This window comes from Chionomys nivalis, chromosome 9, assembly GCF_950005125.1.
Source record: "Chionomys nivalis chromosome 9, mChiNiv1.1, whole genome shotgun sequence".
NCBI lineage: Eukaryota > Metazoa > Chordata > Mammalia > Rodentia > Cricetidae > Chionomys > Chionomys nivalis.
The window spans coordinates 46,849,139-46,867,904 of NC_080094.1; the positions used below are offsets into that span (position 1 = coordinate 46,849,139).

Here is an 18,766-nt window from a genome sequence, read left to right on the forward strand (position 1 = left end):
CACAAAAATATTGTAACTGCAATTCTTGCTTGACAATTCTTTTATTATATGTAATGTTACTATGTTAAAGTTAAAACCTTACTTTTTCGACAGAAAAAAGGAAATGATGTGGGATGTCCTTCTGTATACATGTTGCTTTGGGCAATTAATGAATAAAGATGCTTTGGCCTATGGCACGGCAGGAATACAGCCAGGCTGGAATGGATATAGAGAGAGAATAGGCAGAGTTAGGGAGACACCATGTACCTGCTGGAGGAGGAGGACACTCTGGAGTCTTGCCAGTAGGCCACAACCTCATGGTGATACACAGATTAATAGAAATGAGTTAATTTAAGATGTAAGAGTTACTTAATAAGAAGCCTGAGCTAATAGGACAAACAATGTTGTAATTAATATAGTTTCTGTGTGATTATTTGGGTCTGGGCAGCTGGGAAACAAACAAGCAGTCTCTGTTACAAAAGGAATCAGTTGGCACCAGTCCTCCTGTGACTTCCACTTTTTTCAAAGCTCTGTGGGCTGTTTTACATCACTTGTGTTTCTATAGAAACTGTCAAGTGAGCTTGTAAGTTTACACTCTTTCCAAGATTTTGACTGAAATAGAGCTGACTTCATGGGAGGAGTCTATACATCTTACGGCAACGTTAACGTGCTGTGTCTCCACATTATTTTTAGTATTTCTTGAGTTACTCGGTGTGTATTTTGCAGTGTTCTGTGAGCAGGTCTTTCATGCTTTGGGATTTTTATTGCTAAGTATCTGTGTAAGATGCTCATATTTGTTAGTGTACTATAAATCAGCTTTTATTTTCCAGTTGCCTAGTGAGTGGATGTACAAATAAGCTTTGATCTGAGTATTGAATTTAGCATCTCACTGTCATACAGCGCTCCTTCAATTCTGTAGTGTTCTGTTTGTTAAGCTCTTTTAGGTCTTCTTTTCATTTTTGTTTTGTTTATTATTGTATCGTGTGTGTATGCTTGATGCAGGGATGTGCCATGCCTGTAGTGATCCAAGAACAATTTTGTGGAGCTGGGTCCCTGCCGACCTTTACAGAGTCCTGGGGATTGAACTTGGGTCTCCAGGTTTGGGTGCAAGCTTCTTTACCTGCTGACCCACTGAGGCACATTGCTGGCCCACCTTTTAGGTCTTCTATCAAAAACAAACAAACAAAAGCCCCATTTATTTCACCCGTGAATTAAGACAGTTTTATTTCTTCTGCCACAGCCCACACATCTCCCTCCCTTTTTCTCTTTCCCCTTCTCCCCATTTATCCCCCCTCTCCCTTTCTCTCTGTCCCTGTCTCCCTCCCTTTCTCCTGACAAGGCTCTGAAGTATGATGCCAAATAGAGGTGGTAAAACTAGACACCCTTGCTCTGACTTCTCCTTTAGGAGAATGTTTGTGATTTTCCACCATTAGACATGATGTTAGCTTTATATTCTCTATAGATATGCCCTTCTCAATTAGAGAGAAATTCGTTCATGTTTCTTTTATATTCTTTTATATATTCTTTGATATAACCTACTGAGATTTTCTTCTTTAATCAGGAGTTTTGTGAAAATGTTTTCATGGCTGGGCATGCCAGTATTCACCTTTAATCTCAGCTCTTGAGAGGCAGGAACATGGGGATCTCTGTGAGTTCAAGACCAGACTGGTCTCCACAGTGAGCTCCCTGTCTCAAAAAATATTTTCATAACAAATTATCATACATATCCTCTACTTTGTTTTGTAATAATAGCTTTCACTGACTGATGTCTATATCATTGACTCATACTTAATATTAAACCTATCTTACAGGTTAATAAACTGGAATAAACCCTTCTCGGTTATGATGTAATTTGTTTTTAAAACATATTCCTGGTGTTAGTCATTATGTTGCTGATATGCATTTTCACCTGTATTTATAAAGAACGCTCACTTGTCATTTTTTTCTTGTTCTACGTGAACTGATCAGTCTTGAGTTATTTTTAAGAGCAGACTAGTGGTATTGTGGCTGGGATCTGAAGAGTCACCAACAGGCTCCTATTGAAGGCATGATCCTGAGCTCAGGGTTCAATTTTTGGGAGCTATTGGTAACTTTTAGAGGTGGGGCCTTTGGAAGAGGCAGGTCCCCGGGGATGCACTTTGAGCAAGGCGTTATCTGCAGCCTCTCCTTTTTCTTCCTTCTGCTTCCTAGCTGCTGAGGGTAAGCTGCCACACCCTACATCACAATGCTCTGACTTAGCACAGTATGGAAGAGAATGCCAGTCAGCATGGGCTGAGGCCTCAGAAACTGTGGGCCAAGATCAATCTTTTCCTTGTTATACTGTGTCTTTGTGGCAAAGTGTCAAAACACTGCCTAGCAGAGACAGCACTGCTGTGTTTAAAATGAAAGGCAGGATTCAACAAGAAAATGACATAAACCTGAAGCTTTTCAGTTATAGCAATGTTTTCTTAAAAATCAAATTCATTTAATAATACTTTCAGATCTTTTATTTTTTGTTAGCATTTGAGTTTTTGTTTTTTGTTTGTTATTGTTGCTTTGGGTTTTTTTGTTTTTGTTTTTGAGTTTTTGTTTGTTTTGTTTTGTTTTTGTTTTTGAGACGGGGGTTTTCTGTGTAGCTTTGGCTGTCCTGGAACTTGCTCTGTAGGATAGGCTGGCCTCTAATTCACGGAAGTCCACCTTTCCCTCTCTCCTGAGCATTGTGATTAAAGGTGTGTGCCACCGCTCCTAGCTGGAGTCGTTTCTCTGGGATTTTCTCCTAACCCTGTCTTGACCACACTGCTCATGCTTGTCCGGGCTGTGCCACACTACAGAGCCCAGAGTGTGTGTCAAGATGTCAGCGTATTCCCTCTTTGTTCCTGATATCACTTGCTCACACTTGGCCCCCCTCTTTCTTGATCACTGTTGCAATGGGTCAATCAATTCTGTTAACCATTTCAAAGAAGAGACTTTTAAGTTTGCTGATGTTTCTCCCTGTGTTTTATATTTCTCTTATTTTTGTTGCTATCTCTACTCACCTGTTATTCTATTTCTGCCCTTTAAGGTGGCAGTTTACATCATTTATTTCAATCTGTACATTGTCTTCTAAGAATTCTCTCCACAGAGTTTGGTACGCTGTAATTTTATTATCATTCTGATTAACATACTTTATCCCTTAATTATTCTTTTTTTAATCACTATTATATTTTGGTTTTTTTTCTTCATAGAGTATTTCTTAATGTGTTGCTAAATATTCAAATATTTCAGAGGCTTTTTTTAAAGAGAAAGAGGATATTTTGGTTCATTACTCAGCACAGAAAAAAATATTGCTGAGCAAAATATCAGAATTTTATGGAGGAGGGAAAAGGGCATGAGCAGAAAACACAAGAGAAACTCAAGTAGTCCTCACACAGACAAAAGCTGCTCACACACACACACACACACACACACACACAGCATGGAGATAACATCCACACAGCCCATCAAAGCAGTGAGAAGAAAAGCATGCGAACAGTTTCTATTCTGTGGATGAGGAAGTAGACACCCCTGACGTCACCTCTCCCTCTGCGTGCAGTTTCAGTAGTTACAAAATGCTAAGTGGGAAATCAAACACATGAGAGAGGCTCAGTGAGCTGAGATACAGCCACAAAGAGATTACTCTGCAGCGCAGGAAGGTGAGGCAGGGATGGCTAGGCCCTCATGGTGCATTTGGGGTGTGGTGTTAAGGGAGAGAAACAAGTCTAAGGAAGGTGACCGGCCGTAGAAGAAAATGGCATTATGAGCAGGCATACGTGCGTACTACACTCATTTGTGGGAAAGAAATACTGCTAAAGGGGACGTGAAGGGGGAAAGGAAGAGATGGAAGTGTGGTAGTGAGGATGGGAAAGGTGAGCCCACACTCTTCCTCATCAGGACGCAATCCCTGAGATGCACAAGCGGTCTATTGTTTCTGGGTTATGTGAAACAGAACATTGGAGCATGCTCACTTCATGGTGACTGGAAAGGAGAGGGGAACAAAGAGGGGGAAAGAAGGGAGGGAGGGAAGGAGGAAGGGGGGGAGAAAGACTCACAGAGAGAGACTCTTCAGGGGCACAGCCCTAGTGACCCAGTTCCTCCCACTAAGACCTACCTTGTAGTTTCTGCCGCTGATCCATAGTACCACCAAACTGCAGATCCGGCAATGGCTTACTCCACGGACCATGTTTGAGTCCTCAGTCACCTCTCAAGAACTGCCTGAGAGGAGCTAAGTCTTCAACACTTCAGACTGCAGAGGGGCTATTTCAGCTTCAAACCATAACAGAAAGAAACGCCAAAGAACAGGGTATGCAGATGAGAAAGGACCAAGAGTTCCCTGAATGCAGCTTTCTGCACAGCAGCGAGGCTAGGGAGCTTCATGGGTTTTTATAGAGACCTTGATAATAATAATTTTCAAAGGGATGAGAAAGGAGGTATACACCAGCCAGGATATAGGCGGACTTGAAAAAAGACTACAAATGGGATCCTGTTTGTTGTACATGAACAGACAGCCTTGCAGAGAGTAGAATGAATGATAATTAAATGTTAGAAACACTGTTTTGATTCTTAGGGCTAATGTTACAGAGAAGAATACTGCATCCTCGTTAGTTAATGTGTTCCCCACCAGGAGCAATTCTGTTAAGTTCTTAACAGACATCCTGGGAATTCGCAAACAAGCAAGAAACAGCAGACGGGAGAGTGACATCAGAACAATCCCTGCTGTTTGTATCGAGGTTGGAGTTACCTTTAAATGCCTGTGATTTCTAATGTACATGACTCAATGTATGCTCATATTTATATTTATTCTATGGCTTTGAATAGGAAGCAGAGGGAACCCGAGGACAAGACACTGGATTTGAGCTCCTTCGAGAAGTGACTGATACAGAGTTGCTAGTAATGAAGCAAGATAAACCAGGAAGCAAGAAAATGCTCAGGGAGGGAAGGAGGGAGGGAACACAGGTGGTGGGGTGTTCAACAAAGGGACTCAGAGACCAACCACAACAAAGCAGCTCACCAAGACCACAACTGGGAACAATTTGATCAACATTATTGGATTATAACTCAAAGTATAAAATAATTATCTACAAATCCATTCTGATATATATAGGAATTCACTGAATGGATAACTTGAGAAGTTTTTTGTTTCCAGTAGTATGTGCAAGAATAGGAGAAACAGAGACTTCCTAGTCAAGAAGTCAGCTGGTAGCAACAGTAGGAGGCACCAATAGGAAAAGATGCTGTCTTCGCAGTCCCACTTCTGAACTTTCCCAGCCCCATTCTTGCCACTGATGACTGACACATGAAGAAACCAGGGACTCTGGGTCCCAGGCCGACTGCCTGTAAGGAATGGGCCTAATAATACGATCTCAAGGATCCTTCCAAGTTCCCGTACTCCTGTGGAAATGGCCACTCCTCCCTGTAGCTATCAGGAGTGCAATTTCCTTTCCCGGCTGTCTTCTTTATTTTGACTTCTTCTTTACCTTTCTAGTCCCTCCTAGGAAAGATAACTCCAGGCTCTGTGTATGAGAAAAAGAGGATATTATGTGACTATTTCCTCCGAACAAAAACACTCCTTCCTCGAGGGAGGAGGGAAGCTCATAAGACCCAGGAAGTAAACACAACTTATGAAGCACAGGAAGCCTCTAAAGCTTACAGTTTACAAGGTCTCTGCACAGGCTGTGTAAGTCGGAACAATTGCTACTGAGAGGAAGATTCCCAGCTGTCGTGATCTATTCTGAAGCAGGCTTTCCAGTGAAGTCCTGCCTGCCAGTCACTCTTCATCTATCATTCTGTAGTGAATCTCACTGATTCGCTAGGCTAGACATGGGGCGGGAGGGGGGGGAATCATCTCTGTTCTGTCAAGGTGTTCTGTCTGGAATGAGCAGACACTTGCTAATGTCTTTACAGGAAAAGTCATACACAGAAAGAGTTGGAAGTGAGGGGAAAAGAGAAAATGTGAGTCCTAATATTGACTGGTGTCTGGGTTGCTGTGGGCAGAGAAGGGACCAAGATAGTGAGAAAAAGAACATGTAAAAGGGACATCTTTCATGACACATTTCAGTCGGGGTTCTCTAAGGAACAGAACAAGTGTGTGCGTGTGTGAGAGAGAGAGAGAGAGAGAGAGAGAGAGAGAGAGAGAGGGAGGGAGAGGGAGAGAGAGAGAGAGAGAGAGAGAGAGAGAGAGAGAGAGAGAGAGAGAATTTATTAAGTGGGCTTTTAAAAAGTAATGATGGCCACAACAAAGAGGGAGGAGCTATGCAAATCTTGAGAGCAATGAAAGCTGGTAATTGAGTGCAACCTGCCTTGGCATTTCCTGCCTCTCTGTTCCCAGAACTCTCCAGACCACTACTTACTCCTTCCCCGGCCATGTCACCCCTTCCCTGACTCAGGATTTAAACCCTAATCTCTCACTGAGCAATAAGAAGCTGTTTTACATTCCAGAAGCTTTACACACTAGTCAACTGAGAGGAGGCAAACTTGCAAACATTCCACTTTCTGACTCTAATGATCTATGTCTGAAGCAAAGCTCTTGCTTTTTATGTGTCAAGAGACCTCCAGGAAAGTATCTGCTTGTTCTAGTCATCATGTGTGTTTTTTGTTTGATTTTTTTGTTTAAATTTTACTTTTACTCTTAACGATGCATTCAGAGGTACACATCAGCAGGTGCGTGCAGCGTCTGTGGAGGTCAGGCGAGGATGATAAGAGTCTGAGGAGCTGGAGTTGCAGGCTGACACTCTACATGGGTGCTGGGAATGGAAGCCAGGCACTCTGAAAGAGCAGTATGTGATATGTAATATGCTTTTAGCCATGGAACCATCTATCCAGCCTGTTTGTTTTAAAACTTAAGAACTAAGACTAGAAAGACGGCTTGGTGGTTACCAGCAAGAGCAAGTGCTGCTGCTCTTGCAGAGAGCCCTGTAGTTCCCAGCACCCACATCAGGTGAACCACAACCACCTGTAACTCAAGTTCCAGTGGGATCCGCTGCCTCTGGCCTCCACAGGTCCCTGCACTCACTTGCACATAACCCCTACCCCCAAACGCACAAGAATATATAATTGAACATAATAAAAATGAGTCTTTTAAATTTCACAAGCAGACTGATGGCCACCGTTCTATCTGGACCCTCACCTGGGTACAGTCAGTGGTGGATTCTGTCTGGGCTGACTGATGATCATGTTTTCCTAGATCCATCAGCTGCCTCCTAACCAGTGTTTGTCAAGCTCCGATTGAGGGATGTCCTAATTGCCCTTCTCATGGGCATGCGCCACTCATGGGCCATCAGTAGCCAACCCAGGCGGTTTGTCTTTTCTACAGATGGGCGCCTAAGAGGAGAGTCCCGGCCTCAGCCGATAGACATGAGCAAAGTATTGTCAGGGCTGAACTTGTAGCAAGCAGAACGACTGCCATTGCCTGCAGAAGTGCTGTGTTGTCCTTCCATTTCAAAGATCTACTTTTAAGTCCTACACAGGCGGAGTACTCAGGCTGTGCATTCATGACAATAAAAACCGGAGCGACACCAAGGCCAGCTGGACTGCTAATGAAAAAACATGGGATAAAACCGGACTCTCTGAATGTGTTGGACAATGAGAGCTGACGAGAGGCCAAGGAGAATGGCACAGGAACTTTCATCTGGCGATGGATCGAGAGAGAGACAGAGACCCAATTTGGATCAACCGTCTGAGCTCTTAAGGTCCAAATGAGGAGCAGAAGGAGGGAGAACATGAGCAAGGAAATCAGGACCACGAGGCGTGCACCCACCCACTGTGACAGTGGAACTGATCTATTGGGAGCTCTCCAAGGCCAGCTGGACTGGGACTGAATAAGCATGGGTTGAAACTGGACTCTCTGAACAAGGCGGACAATGAAGGCTGATGAGAAGCCAAGGACAATGGCACTAGGTTTCGATCCTAATACATGAACTGGCTTTGTGGGAGCGTAGCCTGTTTGGATGCTCACCTTCCTGGACCTAGATAGAAGTGGGAGGACCTTGGTCTTCCTGTAGAGCAGGGAATTTGGACTGCTCTTCAGTATCGAGAGGGAGGGGGAGTGGACTAGGGGGAGGAGAAGTGGAGTGGGGATAGGGGGAGGGGAGCGGGGGGAGGGGGCAATATGTGGGAGGAGGGGGAGGGAAATGGGAAACGGGGAGCAGTTGGAAATTTTAAGTAAAAAAGAATAAAAAAAAAATTACCGGGGGGGGGGGGGGGGGGGGGAACCGGAGCCAGAGTAATTGTCTAAATAGCAAATGCTACATAGTTACACTTCTAGCAACCTTGTTTCCAGTCTCCACTAACTCTCCATCCGTATCTCCTTATAAGGAAAATCAATGGTAGTATGTATTTGTTTCCAAATCAGTTTACTGCCTTGGATTTGATGTTAAGTCCTGATGCTTGCTTGTATACCACTCCCCTTCCCTTTCAACTTGGCCTTGTGGTGTGGTGGAGGGGAGCTTGCACCAGCTTTCTAAAAACAATCTTTTCCAGTGGGTTCCCACACCCTCTAAAGCAGAGGCTCATACTGTAAACTCAACCAACTACTGTGTCTGGAGGAGTCACAGACTCTAGAGGAGAAAAGTACTGCCATTTTCCTAAACCAACAAAGCTTCTAACCATATTCTAAATACTTATCCTTATACCCACAGATAAGTATAGCTATTGCCCTTTGTGGTGGTTTCAATGGGAATGGCCCCCATAGAGTCATATGATTGAATGCTTGGTCCCCAGATGGTTGAACTGTTCAGGAAGGATTAGGAGGTGTGGTCTTATTAGAAGAGGTGTGTCACTGGAGGTGAGCTTTGAGCTTTCAAAAGGCTCGTTCCATTCTCAATTATCTTCCTGCCTCTCTCTGCCTCCTGCTTGCAGCTAAAGATGTGAGCTCAGCTCCTGCTCCAGAACCACACCTGCCTGCCTGCTGCCACGCTCTCCGTCATGATGCTCACGGACTCTAACTCTCTGCAAGGACAAGCTCCAAATCAAGCACTTATTTTATAAGTTGCCTTGGTCATGGTAGTTTATCACAGCAATTGAAAAAGGGAGACCCCCTTCAACAAAGTAGTTTCTTTTTGGCCACCAATGGGGGCTATTACAGAGATCCACAACTGGTCAAAATGTGGAGAGTAAGTGACCAGGATGTTCAGCCCCACTTGGTACACATACAACACAACCTCCGCATCTAAGGTGTGGGGAAGAGAGAGGCAGAGGGGACAGAAAGCCTGTAAGAACCAGAGGACTGGGACTGCTGAAAAATCGTGTATTCTTGGCTTGATAGGGACGCTGCACCTGTGAAATCTCTATTGTGGCCTAAGTAGGCCCTGCCTAATGGCAACAGGTGTTGAAAAAATTCCTACCCCCTGGGGGAAGAGCTCCAGGCAGCCAATAGCTTCTGAGAGAGAGAATCAGGTTTTCTCCAGCATGCGTCATCTGATAGGTTATCTGGTCCCAGTGGTCAGCAGTAAACATATTGTTACATCTATGTAACAACCATAGCTATGTTACAGATATAAGTCATAGATATAAGAGGAAGGGGGAAGGCAGAGATAGAGGGGGTGAAAGGATGGATGAAAACAATGCAAATATATTATACATATCTACAAAATTCTTAAAAACTAAAGAAACAACAAAAAATAAGGTAAAGAGATACATCTAATGCGAGAGAATGCTACCAGTGATGAGAGACAGTCCGTGAACTAAGTCCAGACTTACCACATTCTCACCCCACCACCCATTCAGTTTCTGTAATGTACCTTTGCAAGCGAAGTCGTTTTTTCAAACATACCAATTACTGACGCTCCATCTTCTTGTCCACAGAGCTTCATCAGCTTTTCGTGACGTGATATTCTCAATGTGACAAGCTATGCTCACTGGTTTCTATTTTCTCCTACCCGTGGGGAACTGAGGCAGCAACTATGAACAGCCCTTGCACCCCAAGTTTGGAAAACTGAAGAAATGAACCCGTATGGGAGCTCAGGGGATCAGTGCTCTCCAATGTCACTAGCAAAGCAGAAAAGCTTCCCTGGGACTCCGAAGTGAAACCCTGACCACTCTGGGCAGAGAAACACATTGTCAAGTGATTGCACAGGCTGGATCTGCTGTGGGACCCACTTGTTACTACAGGTTCGGGGTAGAGTGGCTGTCCAAAGCACTGAGAAGGTTGGCTACGCATGGCTCTAATGGAATGTGCTTTTGAGGAAATAAAGTCAAAGTTTTACCAAAGAACTAGGAAGACACGCAGATTCCTGAAACTCTCAAGGCTTTGCCTTTTCATCTGAAAAACTCTGAGCCAAATATTCCAGCTGTTTTCAGGAAAATTGTGGATGCTAGATGAATTTTCCCTTCTTTGACCACTAGTCAAAGACCATTGACCCAGCTCTGCTTAGGTTAGATGTCCAAACTGCTGATAAGAATCATTTTATTACAATATCCAACTCATTTATGGAAGCAAACACAAGCCCACTCGCAGCCAGCTGATGAGTGAAAACTAAAAACTAAAATAATAGATGTCCGTATTCTTTCTACTGACCTTATAGGTTTTGTCTTAATTTCGCCTCAGGCGAAAACTAGATGTGGACTTTCCCCGAGGCAGAAGCTTGGTAATCCTCACGGTCTCTTTTCTAATTAGCCCTTGAAACTTCTGTGTGCTATGAATATTTAATCATATTGTCTATAAACAGGTTACAGGACGATAGAAACTTGGGAAATTAACATGAATGCAAGAGTTAGAGCTTCCGCGGCTGCTTTGCATATCCAGTGGTATTCCAGCAGGCAGCGCATTTGCATTGTACGCGGCCTTATTATTCTAAATTACAGAAGAGGACGCTGAAGTTTGGCAGCAACGAATGTTAGCTGTCGGGCTCTAGAGCCCTCTCCAGTTTTTTCAGCACATCCTTTGTCTAGTGTTTATTTGATGTTTGGAAAACACACTCGCATGTGTGAAAGTTTTATTCTCTCGCAATCAGACTAGACACTAATGAAAACGATTACTTCTCCCCCGGCAGAGAAGAACTGTAAACAGAAAATATTTCTGAATGCTTAGCAAGTCTTAGAGCATCTATACTATGTGGGGAATAGAAATAAGAGCAGCAGAATCACCGTGAAAGACACACCTGCATGTGCATCTAGGAGGGTATTTCTAGAAAGGGCTAACTGAGAAAGGTCTACCCTGAACGCAGGCAGTATGATCCCAAGGGCTGGGCTGGATATAAAGGGAGGGAGGGAGCCATGCACTCACTGTAGGCACATGTGGCTGGCTGACTCGAGCTCCGGCGGCCATGCCTCCACTGCGGTGATGGATAAGCACCCTCAAACTGAGAGCCAAAGCAAACCCTTCTTTCAGCTATTTTTGTCAGGTATTTTCTAAGGCAGTCAGAAAAGCAACTAACATGCAGGCTATACGTACGGGTTTTCCAGCCATGAACACGTTTTTTAAATACAAAGGAAGTATTGTTCCATTATGTCTGTGATTATTACTGTGGCTCCCTTTGTTGTGGCATTTTGGGATTTCCCACTGGTTGGATTGTTATAATCTTTTTCCTCTTTTGCAATTTCATCTCCCACCTTTTCTTCTACAGTGTCTAGAAGATGCTTTGCAAGTTGAATGTCCTCCGTTCCCTGGGATGCATCTTTGCCCTGGGTTATAGACTTCCCACTCTGCAGCTGTCTCCATTATGAAAAGGCCAGGGTGTGCAGAGTGGTGTAAATCGCTTGACTGTGCCATTGTGGTCGGCAGAGCATCACCTCATATCTCTGACTGGAAGATGGACCGTGCTCACCCCTGAGCCCAGCTTCCTATGAGTTCTTACCCAACGTGGCTCTGTTTCATAAGCGTGAGTCTTAACTGCTCATGTGTTTCCAGGAATCCTCTGCCTTCAGCGTATTTCCTGAGAGAATGCCTGTCTCTATACACACTGCGCCCTCTATATTCCTGGCTCCTTTGTGTGGGATGAGGTGACATCACTATGTAATTGATATAAGAAGAGGTGAACCGAAAGAGAGTTCTAGGGACTCAGGTCTGGTCCTCTGAGCATCTAGTTCCAGTACGGAAGAAGAGCCACTCTCCGTAGCCTGGTTCTTCAGCCCTGAGCACTGACTCAGGATCAAGAAAGGATGAGTGAAGCTTTCTGGGATCTCGTTGACTGATTGCCTTGGACCAAAGGATGAAACACGCAGAGCTGGAGTGTTTCGTCAAACCAACCCTCTGGCACTGTGCATGACAACTATTTCCTCTTGATAGCTATCAATGAAGCTATATATATTTTTCATATGTGTTTGTTTGTGAGTGGGTACCTGTATGTAGGCCTGTGTGGGTGAGTGGATAACCACAAAGGTGTGTACACATGCGTGTGGAAATCAGAAGTCAACATGAGCTGTTTTCCTCAACCCTTTCTCTTTTCCATTCTCTTATGTTTGAGACATGGTCTCTCATTGAACAAGGAACTCACTGACTAGCAAACCCCAGGGAAACTCTTGCTTCCATCTCTCCAGTCCTGGGAATACAAGCATGTGCTATCACCCTCAGCTTTGTGTGTGCATGGGAGGGTACTAGCCACACAAACTTAGGTCCTCGTGCTTGTGTGGTAACCACTTTAAGAACTGAGCCATGTCCCCACATGTTGAATTATGTTTTCACAGAAATCCATGGATTCCTCAACAGGAAATACAGTGCACCGCAGGTACACATTGCTAATTTTACATATGTTCAATGGACACATTTTCTCCAGAGGACAACATATTCACTCTACATCTGAACATTACATTTCCAATGAAAAGCACGACACTCTGCCCCTGCCATGGTGCCAAGTGACGCTTACCAGTGGGATTCCAGAACAGGACACAACGGGTTAAACAGTAGTGTCATGCTTTCAGAGCAGGCAAGGCTGCCCTGGAAGGCAGCCTGAAGAGCCCTGACCACTTCCCCAAGCTTCTAAGTATGCAGAGTCATCCCCTGTTAAAGTCAGCATGGAGTCAGCTACGCCTTGCAGACTCATCAGAAGGAAAAAGATGTAACAGTAGCTTTACCTTATGGTAAATCCTGGACACCAAACTCCGCTGAAGAACCCTTTCTCGAAAATCCACTGCTTTTAGCAGAAAGGTGAGATGGCCCACTGTGTCAGTGTTAAATGCCAGGAAACTGGAGAGGAAGCAGCACAGAGAACATTGCTGTCAGTTTGGTTTTTCAAACAAAGTCACTTTCAAGAGCTCCTCAAGGAGGACTTATAAGGAGTAGTGAGAGCAGGAGAGATGGCTCACCAGGGAGTGGTTAAGAACGCACACACCCTGCCCTTACGGGGAGTTCGGTTCCCAGTGCTCACATCACAGCTCACAACTGCCTGTGCCTCCAATGCCCTGGCCTCTGCAGGTACCTGCACTCATGTGTATAAATGCGCACCCACCCACCCACACACACATATATGTAATTTTTAAAAAATATTTTAAAAAATAAAAGTGCCAGACAGATATCTCAGTGAGCAAAACAACACACAAACCTAATGACTTCAACCCTTGTATTCCGCAGTGGAAGAAAAATCAGCATCCAAAAGTTGTTCTCTAACCTCCATGCATACACCGTGGCCCATGTACATACATACATACACACACACACACACACACACACACACACACACACACACACACTAATGATGATGATGATTACTATGATAACAATGTATGTTTAAAAACCAAAAGCACTTTCTTCCTGTAGGCAGGCATTATGAACATGCACCTCCCTCCCACCTCCCATTGGCATGTATGTGCTTCTTGCAGTACTTCCTGGCAGGTGCTTGGCTCCCGTTTATTCTACATATTTACCCTCGCAGTCTAGAAGCAATATGGTGTCCTGCTTTTCTTACTGACTATGGCATTTTAAACAAGAGTCAATATTGTATGTGAAGCTTTTCTTTATTAACATTATACAATTCCCATCAAGTGAAGGTTATGACAACTTCCAATATTTTTGAGTTACTAGTATTTAGTGTTGAGTTCTTATTGAGCATTATCTCTATTGAGTCATTATTATCTAGCATGCAGATACCATCATAATTAACATATTGTTCAGGAAACTGACTCAGGAGGATGCAGTCACCTGCTGGATGTCCCAGAGAGAACACCTAGACTTGGTGAGTTTTATTTTGGGGTATACCAATGTTGGAGGGAATAGGTGTCCCACGGGGCTATAGGCAAGCCCAGAGTAAATAGATTAGCTTTCCCTCGTGAGGCAGCCATTGATAGTGTCCCCATTTGACTAAAGGGGAAACTGAGGCATGGGAGCATCAATAGATTTGAAGACCAATAGGCAAAATGGCCCCTGCCCTGGGTTTTTCCTCACCCACGCCTGACTTGGTGCTCCTTTTGTGTTTCTTCTCCATGAACCTCCCGATAACCTAGACCACAAGGGACAGGGGTGCCAGTGAGATGGCCCTGCAAGAAAAGGTGCTGCCTGTCAAACCTGATGACCCGAGTTCAATCCCTGGGACCCACACAGTGGAATAAGGGAACAGACACCTCTATGTCTCCTCTGACCTCCACACACATGCTAGGATATGTGCGCGCGCGCACACACACACACACATTCCCAAGTAAATCTTAAATAATATTTTCACAAATGTGTGTTCTACTGGCTTGCTTCTCTGTTGCGATGATAGAACGCTGACCCAAACCAATTTGGGGGGCAGGCATTGATTTGGCTTATATTCCTTGCTCATTCTCCATCACTAAGGGCAGTCAGGGAAGGAACTCAAGGCAGGAACCTGGAGGCAGGAACTGAAGAAGAGGCAATGAAGGAACATTGCTTACTGGCTTGCTCCTCATAGCTTGCTCAGGCCAAGACCATGTGTCTACAGGTGGCACCATCCCCTCACACATCAACCATTAATCACGAAAATCACCCAAAGACTTGCCCACAGGCCAATCTGATGGGGGCATTTTTTCAAATGGGTTTTACCCTTCTCATATGACTCTAGGTTATGGCAAGTTGACTGAAAACTGACCAGTATGTATGAAGTGAATTCATACTAAGGTTTGCCCATAGCTCACTTCCCCTGCCATGCATCCTGGTAAAGTGAGTGATTTTAAGACCCAACAAGTCAGATTCCCACTAATTAACCCTTAAAACCCAAGTCACTACTGTTCATTGTAAGCAGAAGAGCATCCTTCATGAGCCAGAATAGCAAAGTGCTGACTGAGAAGTTATCTCTCATAGAGACAGAAGGAGAGGGGGTGCTTACACACCCCTTTCCGGGGAAATCTCAATTATATATCAATGCTCATTCTGAACCTAGCGTCAGAAAGCCAAGTTCCTGACTCAGCCTAGTTCATAAAAGATACAAAGAACGGGGCTGGAGAGATGGTTCAGAGGTTAAGAGCATTGCCTGCTCTTCCAAAGGTCCTGAGTTCAATTCCCAGCAACCACATGGTGGATCTGTAATGGGGTCTGGTGCCCTCTTCTAACCTGCAGGCATACACACAGACAGAATATTGTATACATAATAAATAAATATTTTTAAAAAGATACAAAGAACTCACATTTTATTTTTTAAAACGTGTCTTATTCATCCAGGAGCTAGTCTATGAAACCCAGAGCCGTGAATGTTTATGTTGGAAACTGCCATTGTATCTTGGGATGCTTACCACAGGTCAATGTCTATTCTCTCAAGTCTGTGCACTGTGTGTGCAGGACCTCAGTCACACATCTGTGTTCTCTGTGAACCCAAAGGAGTCACCCAAAGTAGAAACCCTTGAAACCTGGACCACTGCTGAAAGGGGTCTCTCGGATAACTGCCTGTTTTACAAGGGAGTCAGAATGACTGTAGAATCAAAACTAGATTAAATGCAAATGTGCATCATTGGTCCTCAGAGAAATGCAAAGGAAATCGAGAGAGAAACAGCTTGCAACACCCAGAAGTCTGTCCAAAATTAAATACTCTGTGTCAAATGTTGCCAAGGACACAGAGAAGCCAGAATGCTTATACCTACCCATGAAAGTGTCAAATAGCCAAACCCTCTCTGGAAACCTCTCACAGCTTCCCATAAAATAAGCATATGCGCTATGACCTAGCAATTCCATGTCTCCTACATGCCCGAGAGAAATCAAGAGGAACACTCATAAAAGGCTTCTATAAGAATATTCATAGCTGTCCTGCTCATTGGACTGAAAAGCTAGAAACATCCCAGGTGTCTATCTGTTATATGAGAATGGAAACAAATCATAGCAAACCCATAAAAAAAAACACTAAGTAATAAAAGGGGAAGAAGTAATACATGGGACACCATGAGTAAATCTCAAAAAGCATTATATTGGATTATTGAGGCAGCCACAAAAGAGTAGAGTTGGTATGTTCCATTTCTATGAAATGCTAGAATGGGAAACTCTAGTCTTTGGCAGAAAAATATCAGAATATTCTGCATGTATTTGCCAAAACTCAACAAGTGTACATTTAAAACATGAGAGGGGTATCATAAGAAAGTTCCAAATAAGAGGAAAAGGAATTGTCCCCACAGGTTGAACTTGAGTAAACAATGCTCTTTCAAAGTGTGCTAACATCTGTAGTTTACTTTAAAATGCACAGAAAGGAGATGGCTAACCAGTGACGTCATCCGTGGATTCCCTTTAACAATGTTCTGACTGTATGATAACGATCCCACAAGCTCACAAGGGAACTGAAAACTTACCACTGTTTAGTGGTAACATGGCCAAGCATAAAATCATAACACAAGAGCCAGGTATGGTGGCACATGACTTTAACCCCAGAACTCAGGAGGCAGAGGAAGGCGGATCTCTCGGTTTGAGGCTAGTCTGGGTTGCCAAGAATGTTCTGGGACAACTAGGGCTACACAGAGAAACCCTATCTTAACATAAAAAAGAAAGAAAGGAAAAGAGGTCAGAGCACACACCCAGGACTTGTGTGCTCCTGCAGATGCTGCTCCAGACAGCTTTACCATGCTGCCTGTCAGCCGTATAAAAGTACAGCAAAGGCATATAAAAGAACACCAGCAGATAGATATAAAATGTAGTGCTATATAATGATAATAACTATGTTAGACTTTTGTGTATTTACTACTTTAACATTATTTTAGCATATAATGTAAAAAGAGTTGTTAAAATCTTTACTCTTATAGTTTGCCATGTTCCATCGGTGATGGCCTGGTACACGCGTGGCAGTACTGTGTCCTGTGATTTCACCAAGAGTTCAAGCTGAACACTGATCTATACTGTCCAGATTTGTGATATACATTCCGTGATGTTCCCACTACGAAACATCCTGAGGCCTCACTTCTCGGAACTCATCCCTGTTGTCGAGTGACGCAGGACTGTGTATATGTGGTGGGGATTTAGCGTGAGCAATAAGTAGCATGTTCATAGTATAATTTCCATGGGAGCCTCTTCATGGAAGGTGAGTACATGAATCTCTACCCTCAGATCCTTCAAATCTTGTTGCATATCTGACAAGTTTTATAATCTGATATAGATAATGCTTCACTGTGAGGCAAAATCTTGGCTCTCCTCAATATCCAGAGGCTTCCTAGACTGATATGAGTAGAGAGGGTAACAGTGGCAGGCCACCTGCAGGAGGGCACAAGGCAGAACTTCCTGGGACAACCCAGTACAATCCAGGGCACTCCCTTGCAAAGCCACATCTGTACTCCCCATGCCAGTCTCATGAAGTCTCTGAACCATGCCTGCTCCCTATACAGTCCAAATGAAGGACAGCCTTGGGTAACCTCACGATGGCTTCCTGCTTGGAGGAACTTCATAGAATCAAGGAGCACTCATCCCTTCTTTCCGCATGTCCCCACCTGATCCTGTGTACTTCCCCTGAACATTATCACTAAGAGTGGATTCATCCTGCGTACTGGAGTCTGAGTCCCATGGGAGCAGAGTCTAGCTACTGCTTTGTTACACCAGAGCCTTGTCCAGTGCACAGGGAAAACCGGAAATGTGTTGGTGGCAATAGCTTGCCTCAGCAGAAAAACCAAAGTGTGGGATTTAAGTGAAAAAGTACCAACATATAGAATGAGTAAATCCTGGCTGTGTAAGACAGAAAACTGTTCTAGAGGTTGTTTTAGTTCCTTTTCTATTTCTGACGAGGCACCATGACTGAGACAACTTACAGAAGAAAGGTTTTATTTGGGGCTTACAGTTTCAGGGGTCTAGAGTCCAGGACCATCATGGTAGGAAGTATGGCAGCAGGCAGGCTGGCACGGTGCTGGAGTAGTAGCTAAAAGCTTACATCTTAGGACACAACTCCCAGGCAGAGAGAGCTAACTAAGAATGGCATGGGCTTCTGAAACCTCAAAGCCCATCCCCAATGACACTCCTCCTCCAACAAGGCCATACCTCCTAATCCTTCCCAAACAAGTCCACCAGCCCGGGACCAAGTAGTCAAATACATGAGCCTATGGGGTGTTCTCACTGAAACCACCAGAGGTTAATAAGTAGACAAAAACACAAATGGGCTAGCACTTTCCAAATACTTCTATTTGGAATACTGCCTTGGCACATCTCAATTCTACCCTGGACAGTTTGCAGAGGGTACCAGTTTGCATGCTGAGCATGCCATGCTCCCATGACAGAAACGCGTCCTGCTACGTTATCCAGAAAAGAAACAAAACTGGGGATGATTTGCTCCCAGCTGTGAAGAAGTTTCCCAAAGCTGATTTCTCCCTATGTCCCAGAAAACACAAGCAAGGTGTTTCACTAATTTGTACAAAATACCAAAATACTGAACGCAACTCCATGACCATCAAAGGTGCAGACTGAGTAAGACAGTCAGATTGTGACATGTAGCCAGACAGTGGTGGTGCACGC

General features: G+C 44.1%; 1 protein-coding gene across 1 annotated transcript in view; it reads right to left on the reverse strand.

The window, feature by feature from the left end:
* The window catches only part of Acoxl (acyl-CoA oxidase like), a 296,568-nt gene that overhangs the window by 69,140 nt on the left and 208,662 nt on the right, over window positions 1–18,766 (reverse strand). The window contains exon 15 of the mRNA XM_057781242.1: window positions 12,982–13,093. Within this exon, the coding sequence (XP_057637225.1) occupies window positions 12,982–13,093 (112 nt within the window). The remainder of the gene's footprint in view (window positions 1–12,981; window positions 13,094–18,766) is intronic.